This window comes from Ictidomys tridecemlineatus, chromosome 3 (assembly GCF_052094955.1).
Source record: "Ictidomys tridecemlineatus isolate mIctTri1 chromosome 3, mIctTri1.hap1, whole genome shotgun sequence".
Classification (NCBI taxonomy): Eukaryota; Metazoa; Chordata; class Mammalia; order Rodentia; family Sciuridae; genus Ictidomys; species Ictidomys tridecemlineatus.
The window spans coordinates 5,688,505-5,703,624 of record NC_135479.1 but is presented as its reverse complement, the minus strand read 5'-3'; the positions used below and the strand labels follow the sequence as shown (position 1 = coordinate 5,703,624).

The window sequence follows — 15,120 nt, the reverse complement described above, 5'->3', positions numbered from 1 at the left end:
AGTCACCCTTTGGAAGGAGGATGAGTGCCTCCAACCAGCCCTGGTGTGCAGTGGGACCCACTGCACTGTGAGCAGTGCCCACTGCTCAGGAGTGGTGTGGGCAGGGGCAGATGGGAGCTGGCTAGGAAGCCCAGTGCTGACGAGCCTCTGCCCAAGCAGGCCCAGGAGCTACAGAACACCATCATCTTCCTGTTGGATGACAGTATATCTTCCACTTAGTGGCCTGGCCTCAACTGAGGGCCTGGGGTTAGACAGAAGAGGCAGCAGCCTCTGCCTGGCCCAGGTCTCTTCCAGATGGTCCGCCTTACAGGCCATTCTGGTTTGGACTTCATCACTTGGCTCTGCTCTGGAACCCACCACAGCACAGCCTGGTTGGCCCAGGTGAAGGCTGAAGCAGGGGACGCCACAGTGACTTCAACTGGGAATAAAATTAGCCACACTCTCTCCAGGGTGGGCTTGGGGAAGGGAAGAGCTGCAGGAACTCAGTCCAGGCATCTGATGTTGCCCAGCCTGGAGGAGAGGCCCATGTTGCCACCCAGGCTCAATGTCAGCATGAACCTAGGCCTGGAAGAAGCAGCTGCTGAGGAAATAAAACTCCTGAGGAAAGGCCTGTGTGTATGTGTGTGTGCACGTGCCATGTGCTGACAAACAGGACTTTATTCTTGTCAACATCTCAGTTAGGCCTGTCCTTCCTGATTAGGAGCTTAGCCGGGGCGGGGGGGGGGGGGGCCTGGCAGCTGCCCTCTCCCCATAGTTCTGTACCTGTAATCTCAAGGGAAGCGGGTGTGGAGCACCTGGGAGGGCCCAATACCTTGGAGAGGAGGGCTTTACTCCTGGCTGAGACCCATCCTATTAAGTACAAGATAGAGGACCCTTCGTTCTTCCTCTTAACGTGGTAGCAGTCACACCACCCTCCCCTTCTAACCTGGGGATCTGGCCCAGAAAACCCAGCCATGAGGGTCAGGAGAGGCAAGGAGGCTCTAAAAAAGGCCACAAGCTTTGCAGGCAGAAAGCTGGGCAAACCTCTGGCCTCTGCCTAGATTTGAGAGGGTCTAGGGCCATCTCCAAAGCAAGGTGTGATTAGAAGTGGGAACGACCCTGAGAAAGATGGTGCCCCAGGCACCAGCAGGCTGGCCCAGCTACCCAATTCTGCATGAGGCCCAGGCTGGTCCATGATGGAGTCCGGGCAGGATGCTGGCCCTGTCCAGCCAGTAGTGGGGTCATGTCTGTGGGCCACACAGGCTGTGCCAGTCAGCTTCACTCTCGCACCGGGTGTGTCCATGGAAAAACTGCTTGATGAGGCTCTGGGCCTCTTCCTTCACTGCAGATTTGGGGCAGGAGTTTGTAATAAGTAAGGCCCGATCTCCTACTCAAAGAAACCCCGCACCACCTCCCAACCCTGGCCATGATGGTGCTCACCAGTCCTTCCAGGAAAGGTCCTCTGGATCAGCAAGTGTGAGAGATGGCGGGCGAAGCCTTTAAACAACTCCTAGAAGGCAGAGGGGCAACAGAACAGAGTACAGGAACCTGCCCCAAGCCCTGGAGCCACTCATGGCCATGACCAAGGCAGGCCCAGGGAGGGCAGATGCTGGTGTTGGCTGAAGGCTTAGCCTGCTCTGCCCCACTTGGTTCTGGGGCACCCACCCCAACCACCCATTACCCTAAGCCTGGAGAGGGCAAGGCTCCCCTTCTCACCCTACCTTAGATGCAAACTTGCCATCCTTGTAGAAGGGGGTAAGGTATCTGACCACAACATCTGCAGCTTCCTTCAAGGAGATTCCAGGAGCTGACAGTTGGCAGGGGTCTTGGGCCAGGGCATTCAAGGTACCCTGTTCACTGCTCAAGGCACTGCCCCTGACCTCTGCTAAGATGGAGGGCTTGGCTTGGGGGCGAGGTCTCTTTTGAGCCCGACTCCCTGGGTTCTCCTGGATAGGACAACAGTGAGAGGTCACTCTTGGGTTCCCTTTCGCTGGTTCCTACCCCTCCTTTTGGAAGACTGTGCCTTAGCACCAGGTGGCTCCCTCTAGCCTGTCCCATCTGCTCCTGGGATATAGAAAGAAGTAATGATTTTCCTGAACCCCTGACCAGAACTCCTGGTCTTGTCCACAGGCCTCCTCCATTCCCCCGTGCTTCTTCCTTGATGATACCTGCTGGGATCTGGGCCGCTTGCCGGTCTGTGTCTTCTTTGGGGAGATGAGCTGGGCTTCAGGGAACCCCTGGTCTTTGAGAGGGCAGGTGCTAGCCGGAGGGAAGAGCAACATCAGAGTTCCAGGGCCAGGTGCTCCTCAGCCCAACAGATTCATCAGAACTTCAGAGGCCCAGTTAGTAGAGGGGATGCTGCCAGGCAAAGTCCATAGGACCCCATGACTACTGTGCCCTCACTCCTGCCCTTCCCTATGCCCTTACCTTGGCCCCTCACTGGGACATGCCTCAGTCTGAGGAGGGTCCATCAAATATCCCCGGAGTCCACTTTCTTCCTCTGTGCACTTCTCTGAAGTCATCAGAGGTTCCTGCTTTCTCCCACAGGAGGGGCTGGCACCATCTGCCCTTGGGGCTGTGGTGAGCGGAGGTGGGTTTTCTGCCCTTTGACAGAAGAAGCGGGCAATATTCTGGGAATCCTTTTGGGCTGCTGTGGCCAGGAGCTGCTGCTTCTTGCTGGCCCGGGCTTTGGTGACTGAACTGCTCCTGGAAGAGGCTTTCACCTTCTCAGCAGAGGGCCCTGCACAGTGAGCACTACCTCCAGGGTCTTCTCCTTTGGGCCCAGGGAGGCCCTCACTCACATCCTTATCCTGGATGCCAGAGGGCTGGCTGGGGGGTTCTTTCTCATCTCCCTGCACAGGCTGGGAAGACTCCTGAGTCCGAGACTTCTCCATCAGCTCAGTGGCTGTCTGGAATGGGCAGGAGCCTTTAGGGAAGCCAGCTCCCACCCTCTTGGCTTTGAGCTGTAAGGAAGAAGAGGAAAGGCTCAGACCTCTAGGTCCCCTGGAGGGTACTGTTGATTGCTCTAAGCTATGGCTGTTGGGGTGGGGCTCTCAAGACTGTGGGAGTTGCACAGGACATCATTTGGAAGTCAGGCTGATGGGAGAAGAGGCTGCAGTTGGCAAAAGCACAGCTAGCATAGCAGAGCTGTTCCAGGGGACCCAGGGCCAGGGCTGCATCACCAGGAGAGTGCAAGAGGATGTGCTCTACTGAGGGCAAAGAAGTGGGGCCTTTCCTGGGCCTAAGTTTGGGGCGGACACACACCAGAGTGTCACTCACCGAGTACACATGGGAGGCTGGTGGGATGTCATACTCATTGGGCTCTGGGGGCTCAGCCTGGCCACTGCAGCTTTTGGCACCACCTCCCACGTCATAGAGCTGTCCATCCTTGGAGGCTCTGTGGATCTCAGCTACCTGGGCAGGGACAGACAGGGAGGTCATGGTACCTACAGGCTCCTTCTATATTCCCAGCCCAGGTCTTCCTTTCCCATGAGGTACAAGAAGAAATTGGACACTGGACAAGTTGCAGTCCTTACAGAGTTGGCTAGAAACATCTCCAGCTGGCCCAGAAAGCCAGACTCTCCTCTTATAAATGGCTCTTGGGGCCAGTGGGCTAGCAGATAGCCTGCCCTTTCCTACCCTGATCCAGTGAATGTGCCCTGCCCACCTGCCCCTTGCCCTGGGCCCACCTTCCTCAGCACGCTGGCCTTGTAGAGGTTGGCCATCTTGGCATTCCGGAATGTCTCATATTCTAGCTGCACGGCCTGGGCCTGGAGTTCTGTTCTGAGGGTAGGAATGAACACAAGGTGTCTGGTGGGCCCAAGACCTCTCCCTGGGATCTCCTGCTGGACCCTACACAGAGACTGCAGGGTACCTTCAGGACCTGGTGGGGACAGGCACAGGGATTCCAACCAGGACTTTCTGGGTACCCTATGGCTTACAGGTCTTCAGCAGACACTGGCAGCCCCTAAGTGTGGTCACACCTGCCCCCTGGGGGGGGGCTGTAGGGACTGGGTGACTCTGAAGTAGGACAGGTGTAACGAGGGGCTGCCCAAATGAGCCTGGGGGTGAGGTTTGCCCACAATCTCCTGAGGAAGTAGTGCTCAGAGATCTCCTCTGTCCCCAAGGCTGGCTCTTGCTCTGGCCCCATAGATCTCAGGACACTCACCCATTGTTGGAACCTGTGGCTTGGCAGTTGCTGCTCAGAGCCTCCTCCAGGAGACCCAGGCAGTGCTCACGGGCCTGTAGGGAGAGGGGAGTTGTCACCTGGCCTCAGGGGAGAGTCCTAGGGGGCAGGTGAGGACTTGCCCCTTTCTTACCTTCACAGTGAGCCTAGGAATCTTTCTGCTAGAAGCCTCTTTCAGGGGACAATCTTCATCTGGGGAGAGGAAGGATGGTTTCTTCCATTCAACTTCCTGCTCTCTGGAGTCCCCAAAGACCCCAATAAGACAACCACCATCCCAACCCAGGGCACAGCCCATAAGCCCCTGGAAACATTTCTGTACCAACCTGGGGGTATGAATTCTTCTATCTTGGGATCTTTGCCCTGGAAGATGGCATAAAGGGCCTATGAGGCATCCTGCCCTGTTGTAGGACAGTTCCCACCCAGGACCAGGGAAGGGTGTTAGAGGGTGAAGACAGGACCACCTGGGATGCTGCATGGGTCACTGACTCCCTGCTGAGGCCCCACCTCCTTCACCTTGCGCAGGCTCATCTGCTTCTGATAGAAGAGATTCCATTCCCGCTTGTGGGCCTCATCTCTGCCCTCATCACCACTGCCTCCCGAACCTTCATCATACCTAGGAAAAAGGCTGGTTGTGAGCAACTCAGGACTGAGGTTCTGTCCTGACCACTCAGGCTGCTGGTGGAACATGATGTCCTTCATGCCCTGGAAGCTTGGGGCAACACTGAGGTCCAGGCCCCAACCTAGTCCATAGGGCAGGAGGGTAAACCACAGCACTACCATGTCTGGCCTTAGCACCAGGAGAATGAGAGACTATTTCCAATGGGTTGGGGGGCCCCTGGCTTCATGGCTCCTGACCTGCTGAAGCCCCCGTAGCCCCTGCGACCTCCTTCATACAGCTCAGGGTCAAAGCCATTCCCCTGGGAGGGCCTGATGCAGGTCTTGCTCCAGCTGCTGCTGTGCTCCAAGGCGTCCAGCTGTTTCCGCACAGCAGCAGGGTTTTGACAGTAGTCGCAGCCTTTGGTGCAGGCAGGCGGAGCATCCCCAAAGTACTTGGCAATGGCAGCATGGCGGCACCTGGAGCAGGCAATACAAAGAGATGAGGGATAAGAGATGAGGACCCAGGCAAGCTAGCATTTGCTCACCCCAGCTCCAAATACTGGCTGAGTGTCGCTGTCCAGCACCACACCTGGCATCTCACACGTGCCACCTCATGGGGGCCTCACAAGACATATTTGATTTTGCCCATTGTATAATTGGGGACAGTGAGGGAAGAAGCTTCTCCAAGGTCATATCTATATATGTACCCCAAGAGCAAGGATATAAGCCCTATTCTGTCTATTACTCCCCTGGCCCCTGGGACCCTATCCTCCAGCAGTAGGTGCCCTTGGAAGAGTTCAGGCTCTGATACAGATGCTGGCTCTGCCACCAAGGCTTTAAAACTTACAGGTTCTCAATAAAATGGTGCAGTAGGACGCTGGCCTCAAGCTGTGTGAGGACTGAGAAGGGATGCTCTGAAGGGCATTAGGATACAATATTACTTCCCACCCTTCTCTGGGTCAGAAGGGGAGGGAATAGTAGGAGAGGGCCCCACTCTAGCCTCAACACTCTGCTCTGCTTGTCTCTTGATGCTTATTCCTTGTGGACCCTGATAAGCCTGTGTCCCAGCCTACTGTACCCAGGCCGAGACTGGGAGCTGCACAAGGCGTAACTATCGAGAGAGCTGGCAAGCAGGTGGTTCTGAGGGCCGGCACTGTACTGACTCACTGGTGAGCATTCAGCTAAGGAGATGTGGCTTCAATGGAGTCCCCTCCTCACCCCCACTGCCTTGACCCTGTCTTGGCCCTCTTGGGGTAACTGCCCAATCTAGGAACAGACAGCAGCTTCCATCTGGCCCAGCAGGGTCTATTTCTGCTCCAATCCCCAGACTGAGGCCCCACCAACCCTTAAGCAGGTACAGAGGCCCTGGAAGGAACCATAGCTTTATCAGGGTAGTTACAATAGTCATTCCTGCCATTGAGAAGGTAGCACAGGGTAGAAGAGCCCAAAAGGGGATGCTGGAGCAGAGGCAGGGCTGTCTGGGGCACTAATCGCAGGGATAAGAATAGCTGGTGCCAGATGCTCTAACCAGAAGTCTTCTCAAACGGCAGTCTCAAGGAACAAAAGCTGAATGTGACTAGCTCCCAAAGCAGTAGGGTCAGGTCACCCTCTAGCCAAGAGGACACAGCTCTGAAGGTAAATAGGAACAGCCAGACAGCACAGGTAGCCACCAGAGGGCGCTCTCATGCCCACTCCTGCCAGCCCTGGATGAATATGACACATATTACCTCCACTTGAGTCCCCTTGTCTATACAGTGACTGCCTGTCTGTCTCTGGGAGGCTCAGGCATTCAAGTGGTGTGGCCACAGCGGTTTGCCTCCTCCCTACCCCCCAAGCCCTGACTCACTGGGGTTTTGTGTTCAGATTCAAAGAGCTCCATTGACTGCAGGGCTAGGGTCAGTTTCTCTCCCAGGAGACTGGTCTGCTGGGTGGCACGACCAGCCAAATGTCAGAGGGCCCCAGCCACTGGGCTGTGGAGCCAATCCCTGACAGCTGGGCCAGGAGTCCGCGGGGGAAAGCTAAGCAGAAAGAAATCGGCAGTGTCGTTCCTCTTAAGAAGAGTTCGATGTCCCTCACAGGGCAAGCAGACCACTCCCAGGACACCAGGATTCCCTAAGACTTCCCAAGACACCTCTGGGTGTTGGGTGGCCTGCTGGCAACGCCTGCCTGTTTGCTGGGGTAGCCCAGCAGTCCCTCACTATTTACTTTCTTTCCTCGGAGAGGCCAAAGGGAGGAACAGTGGCTCAAGGTACAAATTGTGGGAGTTGGGGACACAGGCCTGAAAAACACTCCTGAGGGCGGCAGTGGGGAGCCCAAGGGCAGGGAAAACTGCTCCACCCTCTTTCCCTGAGGGCAGAGGATGAGCCCCTGGGTCATCTACTCAGAACCAGAGCCCAGCACCTGTCACCAGCCAACCAGGCCCAGCCCACTGGCTAGAGGGAGGGGAGAGAAGGGGAGGAGGAGGAGGATCCCAAAGCCCACTTCCCCAGCAAGGAAAGCCACTGGGTAGAAGTTGCAGGACAAGCTCCAGAGAGGGTTCCCTCTGGCTCCCCCTCTCGACGGTAATTTGACACTTACATCTCCAGGACAACCAACAACAAAAAAGCCGAGGCTGTGGGACAGCAGCTGGCTGTCAGCCTCAAGGAGGAGCTCCAGGCTCCAGGAGCTCGTGCTGAGGAGTGCCCAGGGGAGCTGCGGCCGGCCAGTGTGCACGAAAGATATACGAGGTGGTGGCCAGGGGCCCGAGGGGAGGCACACAGACACCTTGATCCGGGCTCCCTTTCTTGCCTCCGGAACAGCTACGTTCCAGGTAAGTCGTGCTGGCCACAGAGAAGGGGGGAAAGGAAGACAAGGGAACAGCCAGGGTCTCCTGCACTGGGGTGGGGGGCCACATCTACCACAAACAGGGAGAGGAAAGTCTTGGAACGCGTCTAGTCACCTCCTCACAGGGAAATCCGACGTCTCCTGTGCACCTGAGCTCTCCCTTCCCCTGGGACCTTTGTGAGGGGAGCGTGGGGGACTCTGCCCCAAGTGCTGCCCTGCTGCCTGCTGTGCAGCAGAGGGCCCAGGCTGCTGACTCTGCAAGTCAGTTTAAGCTTTTTCTATTCAGTGGGCTTTGGAGAGGGATTTGGCTGCCCCGCCACGCATGCCCACTGAGCCCCCATTTTCCCCAGGATTAGGCCCAAGTCCTCCCCTCCTGGGTTCCCCTAATGGAGGAGGCACAGGGCAGGGTATGTCCAGCCACTTCACAGCCCCCCCGGGGATGCAGCAGGACCTCAAGCAGCTCTGCCCACCTGTGTCCTGGACAAGAACATCAGCTGCCATCTCTTTTGGAGGTTTGGCTCACTCAATATCAGATGTTCCCACTTAGGGCTTGGCCCAAGGAAGTGTCCCTGGGCCCACTTAGATCCCCAGGAGCCCCCAGATCTCCCTCTGGCAATGAGTTCTGAACACTGAAAGCCATGTACACCCGATTCTAAACTCAGCATTGGGCTGGGAGATGGTTATGAAAGATGTGAGGCTGGGGAGGGACCATAGGTATTCAGATCTCTGTGGCACCACAGAGATGCTGTGACCCTGAGACAGATATCTGGTTCTTCAGGCAGCACTGAGCACTTCCCTCCTGGGAAGGGCTCTACAAGTAGAGGCTACTTACCCCTCCTGCCTCCCTGTCCTCACACCAGAGTTAAAGTCTCCCACACCCCTAGATGGTTCTTCCCAAAGCAAACAAGTTGGCATCTAGCAAGAAAGAAAAACAATCCAGGGAAAAGTGGAAAGCGAAGATCAGGCCAAGTGTCCTGGGCTTAGGAGAGGCCACGGGCTTTGCCTAGCTTGGAGACAGGAAGCATGTGGCAAAGGGAGGGGACTGGATGGAGGCCAGGGTGTACCTGAGGCATCAGGTCAGGGAAGGGAAGGGCATAATGGTGAGGTGTCTTATCTCTAAGACACCCCAACAGACAGGTGCCCTACATCCACTGGACACAGGTGGATGAGGTCCTTCTAGCAGTCCAAGCAGGGACAGAAAGTGGATGGCAGGAAGTCCACCTCCTGTCCTGGGAAGCTATGGGGTTGGGGCAATGAAACTGCCAAAGGTTCTAGTGCCTATGTTCTATTTCAAGTCAGAATCAGGGCTGAATGTCCAGCACGGTGCACACCAGGTGTCTCCACTCTGCTGGCCTCTGGACCCTACAAATCTCCCACAACTGTTGGTTATTTCTCACTGGAACCATTTCTCAAACAAGATAATGCCCCACAGGGTAAGGGTGGCTGAAACCCACCATGACAAAACAACGGGGGCTGAGCAAGAAGGTCCTCGGGGCCCTGAGCCATGGAGCACACTGTGCTTATCAGGTATGCACACACTGCCTCTCCTCCACGGGGCAGCCTGGAGTTGGACTATCAGTTTTCTGAGGAGGAAACAGACAAGCCCTGGTACCAAGTGGCAGCTGTCTGGCCTGCAGGATGCCAGTCTGCTCCATGGCAAGGCTCTCTCTGCCAGGAGATGCCACACAAAGGCTGTTGCCAAGTCCCTCTAGCATTGCCAGCCTCCCTCTCTGTCCTGCAGGCTGTCAGGACTGAGGCACTAACAAGCTTGGGGGTGGGAGAGGCTCTAGTTCCTCTGGTTCTCAGGCAGGAAGTTCAGTTAAAAAAGTTTGGTGAGTCTGATAGAAAGACTAAGAAAATACATAATTCTCAACTCTACTTGGCCTCCCTGCCTTCTTCCCCCAAACCTGGGAAGGTAAAGTGGCAAGAGGGGCTAGTCCCAGGGCTCCTACATTCCCCTGGCCACAGCTGGGAACACATGCAGCTCCCTCCAATATAATGGCTGGGACACATGCCACAGGGTCACCTGACGGCTGCTGGTTATATTGGGCACCAGGCTTCAGGCACTCTGTTGGTCTTGCTTTAAATAGCCCGCTGGGAAGACGCCAGGGACCCGCTGGAATGTGCCTCTTTCCTTTTTTAAGAACAAGACCCTTCAGCTTGCCCCCCACTCTCCTGCCTCTTTCATGGTGGGCCTGTTCTGCTCAGTCATAGGGCTAAGCTTGAATGGACAAATACCAACAGCCACACAAAGAGGACCCCAGGTTCTTAGGGGAGAACAACCATGCCCAACAGCCCCACTTCTGTGCACAGTGCAGATGGAATCCTGTGGGCAACCCTGGGTCAGTTTGCTGAGTGAGGATGGCCAAGTCCAGCTGGCTAATTCAGCTCCCAGTTGGCAAGCCATCCACATGCGTGGCCCACTGCTGCTGTGGACCAACTTCTTCCAGAGTGGAGACCAGGTCCTCTAGGCATGAGTCTGCAGCTTTCCAACTTCACAAGCCCTGGAGGACACCACCTTGTAGCCCAAGGTCTGATCAACAAACCCTGCCTTCCCTGCAGGGAAGCTTCGGCCTCACTGTCCCTTCCCTGTCCTGAGTTCTGACTCTCAGATGGACCCGGAGTCCCCACACCACTTCTCACTAACAGCCATCTCTCTCCTCCCCCACAACCTCTCCCTGGGTCTTTGGGTGTGGCATAGAAGAGAGAAAGCTCTCCCTACCCACCCATCTCCTGCCCACTTCCTCTTTTAAGGAGTGGCTCCACTGGGCTACATTAGTCCATGTGGGCAAAGTGCCAATCAGGTTGAAAAGCCAAACCAAGTACAGATGAAGCCGGACGGGAGGGAAGCAGGACCATTTCTGAGCCATGAGCAAATTATTCCTTTAAGGATGAGATGCCTGGAAACCTGAGGAGTGGTAATGGCACGAAGGTCCCAGAGGGGAGGGGACCACCATCCTGTGCAAGCCTGTCCCACTTGGTCAGAGAAGGGCCTCATTTGGTCTGACCAGAGGGAATGGTACTATGCTCAAGTCAGCAGGGACTTAAGATCTGTTCTTTTGGAGACAAGTAGTATGTGTGCTCTCAAGAAGCCTGGTATGCCTCAGTCTGAAGGTGACATGGTGGTGAAGTTAGAGCTTCAGGCCCACAAGATCAGGGCTGACCGTGCAGAGCCCAGGGGCTGCCAGTCGTGGGTAGTGTCCTCACTAGACGGCTGCTGCACTGGCCTAGCTTTCTGCTCAAAGCCTGAGATGGGCCCTCACTGACAGGGCATAGGGCAGGAGGAGCCTGTCCAGTAGTGACCGCAGAGAAGTCACATAGCTCTCAGGTTACCCATATATAAAAGCAAAGAGGTAGGAGTGGGTGACTAGCAGTATCCCAGGATTCTGTGCAGCTTCTTACTGTGCAAACTGGGGTCTGATCTCCTTTGCAGAAATGTGCTAGCCCTGAGGTAAGGCGTGAGAGAAGTCAGGGGATGTAAGCCAGAGAACCTCACACTTCTGACAGGAAGTCACTTTTCCAGGGAGCCATCATATGCCTGCTACCCCCACTGTCACTAAACAACAAGTCCCCTTGTCCAGCTTCCAGACACACCAGAAACATCCCAGAGTAAAGGACAGACAGTCCTGAAAGGCATATCTGGGGAGGGCTAGTCGGCAGTGCTTGGGGGACAGCTCCTAAGCCAGGAGACCTGCAGCTGCCTCAACTCCCCTGGCAATGGCCAGGCCCCACCCAGAGGGTGTTCATATCCACCATGTATGGCTGGATGGCCAGGGCCCAAGTAGCTGGAAAGGTGGGCATCTTATCTCTGTGTCAATGCAGAGATGAAGTGACCTACCCACGAAACAGAGGAAGAGGGGAGGTGGGATGATTGAAACACTGTTCTAAGAGGGTCAGCTGGAAAAACTAGATCAGTTACTGCGGGGAAGGGAAATTCACACCAGCTGCCATCAAGTTCCTGATGGACTGTGCAGGGGAAGAGGGACTCCCTGGAGGAGGGCAGGGGTCTGACCTTCTGTGAGCAGGTGGGCTGCTCCAGCAGGAGAGTCCTTGCCATCAGGTGCTCAACAGGAGGGCAGCAGGCCAAATGCAGATGGAGCACCAGGTCAGATGGCCCACAGTTCTAACCCTGCCTCCAGTGAGCAGCCCTGTAGCTGGGAGAAACACAGCACAGGTGCTGCCTGTTGGGTTGAGACCAGGAGCAGGGTGGCAATCAGTAGAGCCAATCAGTACATCACAATCCCCTGGCCACCTGATCTACCACATCAGGCCCAGGATTAAAGCAACTGTCTTGGTGAACCGGTTCAGGCTGGCTGGCAAAGGTTGTCCCTGGTCCTTCTCTAAAAAGGCTCTGGCTCCCTTGTGCCCACAGGAGAGGTAGAAGGGGAAAGAATCCCTGATGCACAACAGGCCTCAACTAACAGATTGAACCTGGAAACTCCTTTGGGCCTCTTGGGCACCCTGGACAGGAAGAAGCTCTCTGAGGTGGGGGTGATGGACAGGCCTCTCTGGTCAGGCCAGAACAGATCCAAACCAACAGGGGAGGGAAGTCCTGATCCCATTCAGAGAGGACCCTTCCCCTAGCAAAAACGGGAGCAGACAGTGCAATCTCTTCCCTTCACATTAGAACAATGTACCAGCAAAAAACTCTGGCTGCTGGGAGTGGGGGGTTCCAAGGGGACTCAAGTTTTATATCCCCCAAACCTCCTCTCCGCAGTGTTCACTACCACTGATCCCAGCCAGAACCCCCATAAACACGTCCTCCTGCCGGGCATGTGATGAAAGGCAAACATAGGCTGGACTCCCAAGATCCATCTCCCCAGCCAAGGGCATTGGAGAAGGTACCCAAGTCCCAAAGACCCAGGGACTGATAGGGGAGCTGTGCCAGCCAAAGCATCCTGGCCAAGCCTAGTTGTAGTGTCTCAAGGCAAAGGAATGTACAGCAAAGTTGCTCCACCTTGCGGACAGAAACCTTCACCAACTCAGGCCTTGGCTGGCAGCCCCCCAAAGCAGGCTCTTTATGTCACTCATCCCCAGTGTCCCTGATCCAGAGCTGGGCCAGCCAGGTTAGGGCTGAAGTTGGCCACTGAGTGGGCCCCACTAACTCCCGGCTTCCCTCAGAAGCCACCAGGAGCACAGGGGTAAGACCTGACAAACTTGTTCTGCGGGCTGCAGCAGGGGAGAGGGTGGTTTGCTGGTGCTGCCTCAGTGTGCGGCCAGCCCCACGGAGACTCCAGGCACACTCTTTCTGCCTCAGCGCAGCCCGCAGGAACCCCAGCAGGAGCTGGTGCAGCATGGCAGCCCCTGGCTTTGTGCAGGAGATGCACTCTGTGGGTGAGAGACTGTTGAAGAAGCTGCGAGGGCTGCCCCAGGCCGAGCCCGTGGAGCTTGTGGCCTTCTCCATCCTCGTCCTCTTTACAGGCAAGTGTGGGCACTCACAGTCTCCTTAGCACCCCATGGCTCCTCCTGGCATCTGGGAGAGACCAGAGCATGGTGCTAGCTAGAGAGCTGGTGGGGGTGGAGACTGTCCCCAGATAAGGAGGAAAAGCAGTTGCCCCTTGTGGGAAACCAAGGGATTTCTCCATATCCTCTGACATTGCCCAAGTGATGGGCAATGCTGGGTAGTACTGGGAACGGGGCCCAGGGGCACTGTCAGGTTTCAACCCAGAGATGAAGTTTGGGTGGTGGAAGAGACACCAGGAAGGAGGTCAAGGCTCGGGGCCAGCAAGGGGACAGTCAACATCCCCCGTCAGACCCTCAGGTCTTTCAGACTACTAAACGAGACCTGGGGAAGCCCTAGCATGGGTCCGAGGGCTCCTCTGGAAAGAAGGTGGGCACCCTTGCCTTCCCCACCTTCTCAGGCCCACTCTCCCATCCTGCAGCCACTGTTCTGCTGCTGCTGCTGATAGCCTGCAGCTGCTGCTGCACTCACTGCTGCTGCCCTGAGCGCAGAGGCAGGAAGGTCCAGGTGCGGCCCATGAGCCCCCACTGAGGGACAGCAAGACATGGAAGGAGAAGCTGGAGAAGCTGTCAGCCTGGCCCTGTGGCCCTCACGCCTCCAGACAAGGACCCCCCAGCCCCAGTTCTGGCCCTGTCCCGATGCTAGGACGCTGACACCTGGAGCCTCACCAAGGAAACAAGGGCTGGGACACGCACAAAACTCCACCTGCTAGTGGACACTGGGTGTTGGGGAGGAGTCCACTGCTCAAAGACTGAGGACGCCAACCTGGGTCTTCTGCTGACCTTCACTTTTTAACAAGGACACAGGAGTCCCCATACTTTGATGGGGACCAGCCCACATCTGTGGGGAGCTGGCCCTTGGGGCTCCACTGATCCATGCCAAAGAGGAACAAGCCAATCAGAGGGACTTTGTGCAATAGCTACTGGATCCCAACCAAGGGGGAACATGTCAGTATTCTAGCCTGGTATTTGCCTGTTTATTTCCAAGTAAAAGCTTTTTGGTTATATATTTCTGAGGTTGGCTGCACTCTGTGCATCAGGAGGGCAGAGCTGGAATTCTAGGGGTGTGGCCAGCCACTATTCTTTCCAGGCCACTGCTCTCCCTAAGCCCATGAAAACTGGAAAATCACACAGGGAGGAGTCCCCCTCCACAGCCAAGAAACCAGTGGAGGGACACAGCAACATTCCTGTCACCCAACAGTTAACAAGCAGTGGCTGATGGATACCCAAACTGTGCTAGGCCCGGGAAGGCCACCTAACATTTTCCACTGTCTATAACTTCTGCCTGGACACACCACACTATCAGGCTTAAACCCCTGGATCCCTAAACTTCTGAACTCCAAGAAAAGAGATCAGGTCCCTAGTTTTCTCTATAATTACTTCCCCATTTGTGGGCTCACACCTCACCTGCCACTCACTGGCTATGTGACTCAACCTCTGAGCCTGTCTCCTCCCTGGTGAAGAAATGGGCTCATCCTGGCACCTGCTTCCTGTGGTGCACCATGAGAATAAACAAAGATGACCTCCATCTAGCACTTAGCACAGCTGAGCATAGTTCTAAGAGCTCCATTGATACGAACTGACTTATTCTCCCCTCTAGACAAGGGACCAACCCACAGCAACATGGACCCATTTTAAAGAATGGATCTGCTAAAAGGCAATGCCCCTTCCTGCCTCCCTCCAGTTAACTTTCTCTTTGAGAGGTAGAGCTACAAACCCAGAAATGGGGGAGAGAAGGCACATGGATGTGTCTCCCCACATGCCAACGGGGCTGGACCAGAGCATCTGACAGCACCTCCACACCAGCCCTCTGAAGCCATAAAGGGGTCTGCAATTTCCTGGACCCTTCCATCATCTGGTCTGTGCAGCACACTCCCCAGGTGCCTGAGAGCAGAGCCCTGTCATGGAGAGGGGATGCCAACCCTGTTAACTCTAGCTGGCAATCTAGGCCACACAGGTGGGGGCAGGCAGGGCAGAAGCAGCTCTCACTAGCTGGCTCCACTTCCTGGTCTCCAGGACTCACCTGGCAGGTTTGAGTCAAAGGCCTGGGGAGGAAGGGTTTCCATCCAAAAGAA

At 55.9% G+C, this 15,120-nt stretch overlaps 3 protein-coding genes across 6 annotated transcripts in view; 2 read left to right on the top strand and 1 right to left on the bottom strand.

Moving 5' to 3' along the window:
* Positions 1-606, top strand: part of Myo15b (myosin XVB) — a 31,289-nt gene extending 30,683 nt beyond the window's left edge. Inside the window, exon 64 of the mRNA XM_078040983.1 lies at positions 160-606. Coding sequence (XP_077897109.1) covers positions 160-219 — 60 coding nt within the window. The 3' untranslated portion in view covers positions 220-606. The remainder of the gene's footprint in view (positions 1-159) is intronic.
* Positions 607-614: 8 nt separating this feature from the next.
* Positions 615-15,120, bottom strand: part of Recql5 (RecQ like helicase 5) — a 33,597-nt gene continuing 19,091 nt past the window's right edge. Inside the window, exons 8-19 of one of the 2 annotated variants that reach the window (XM_013361657.4) lie at positions 5,021-5,239; positions 4,670-4,778; positions 4,489-4,525; positions 4,299-4,357; positions 4,148-4,221; positions 3,669-3,762; positions 3,259-3,393; positions 2,407-2,942; positions 2,148-2,238; positions 1,701-1,925; positions 1,420-1,489; positions 615-1,321 (exon numbers count right to left, since the gene is read on the bottom strand). In XM_013361657.4, coding sequence (XP_013217111.1) covers positions 1,221-1,321; positions 1,420-1,489; positions 1,701-1,925; positions 2,148-2,238; positions 2,407-2,942; positions 3,259-3,393; positions 3,669-3,762; positions 4,148-4,221; positions 4,299-4,357; positions 4,489-4,525; positions 4,670-4,778; positions 5,021-5,239 — 1,750 coding nt within the window. In that variant the 3' untranslated portion in view covers positions 615-1,220. The remainder of the gene's footprint in view (positions 1,322-1,419; positions 1,490-1,700; positions 1,926-2,147; positions 2,239-2,406; positions 2,943-3,258; positions 3,394-3,668; positions 3,763-4,147; positions 4,222-4,298; positions 4,358-4,488; positions 4,526-4,669; positions 4,779-5,020; positions 5,240-15,120) is intronic. The other variant, XM_005332565.5, reaches the window with a different exon arrangement.
* Smim5 (small integral membrane protein 5) lies at positions 6,754-14,054 on the top strand. Of its 3 annotated transcripts, XM_040268447.2 has the most exons (4): positions 6,754-7,010; positions 7,348-7,571; positions 12,848-13,006; positions 13,468-14,054. In XM_040268447.2, the coding sequence occupies exons 3-4, from the start codon at positions 12,880-12,882 to the stop codon at positions 13,575-13,577; spliced, it is 237 nt and encodes a 78-aa protein (XP_040124381.1). In that variant the 5' UTR covers positions 6,754-7,010; positions 7,348-7,571; positions 12,848-12,879; the 3' UTR covers positions 13,578-14,054. The 3 variants fall into 3 exon arrangements, with proteins under 3 accessions (XP_040124381.1, XP_040124382.1, XP_040124383.1); XM_040268448.2 differs by lacking the exon at positions 6,754-7,010 and having other exon boundaries at positions 7,254-7,571; positions 12,843-13,006; XM_040268449.2 differs by lacking the exon at positions 6,754-7,010.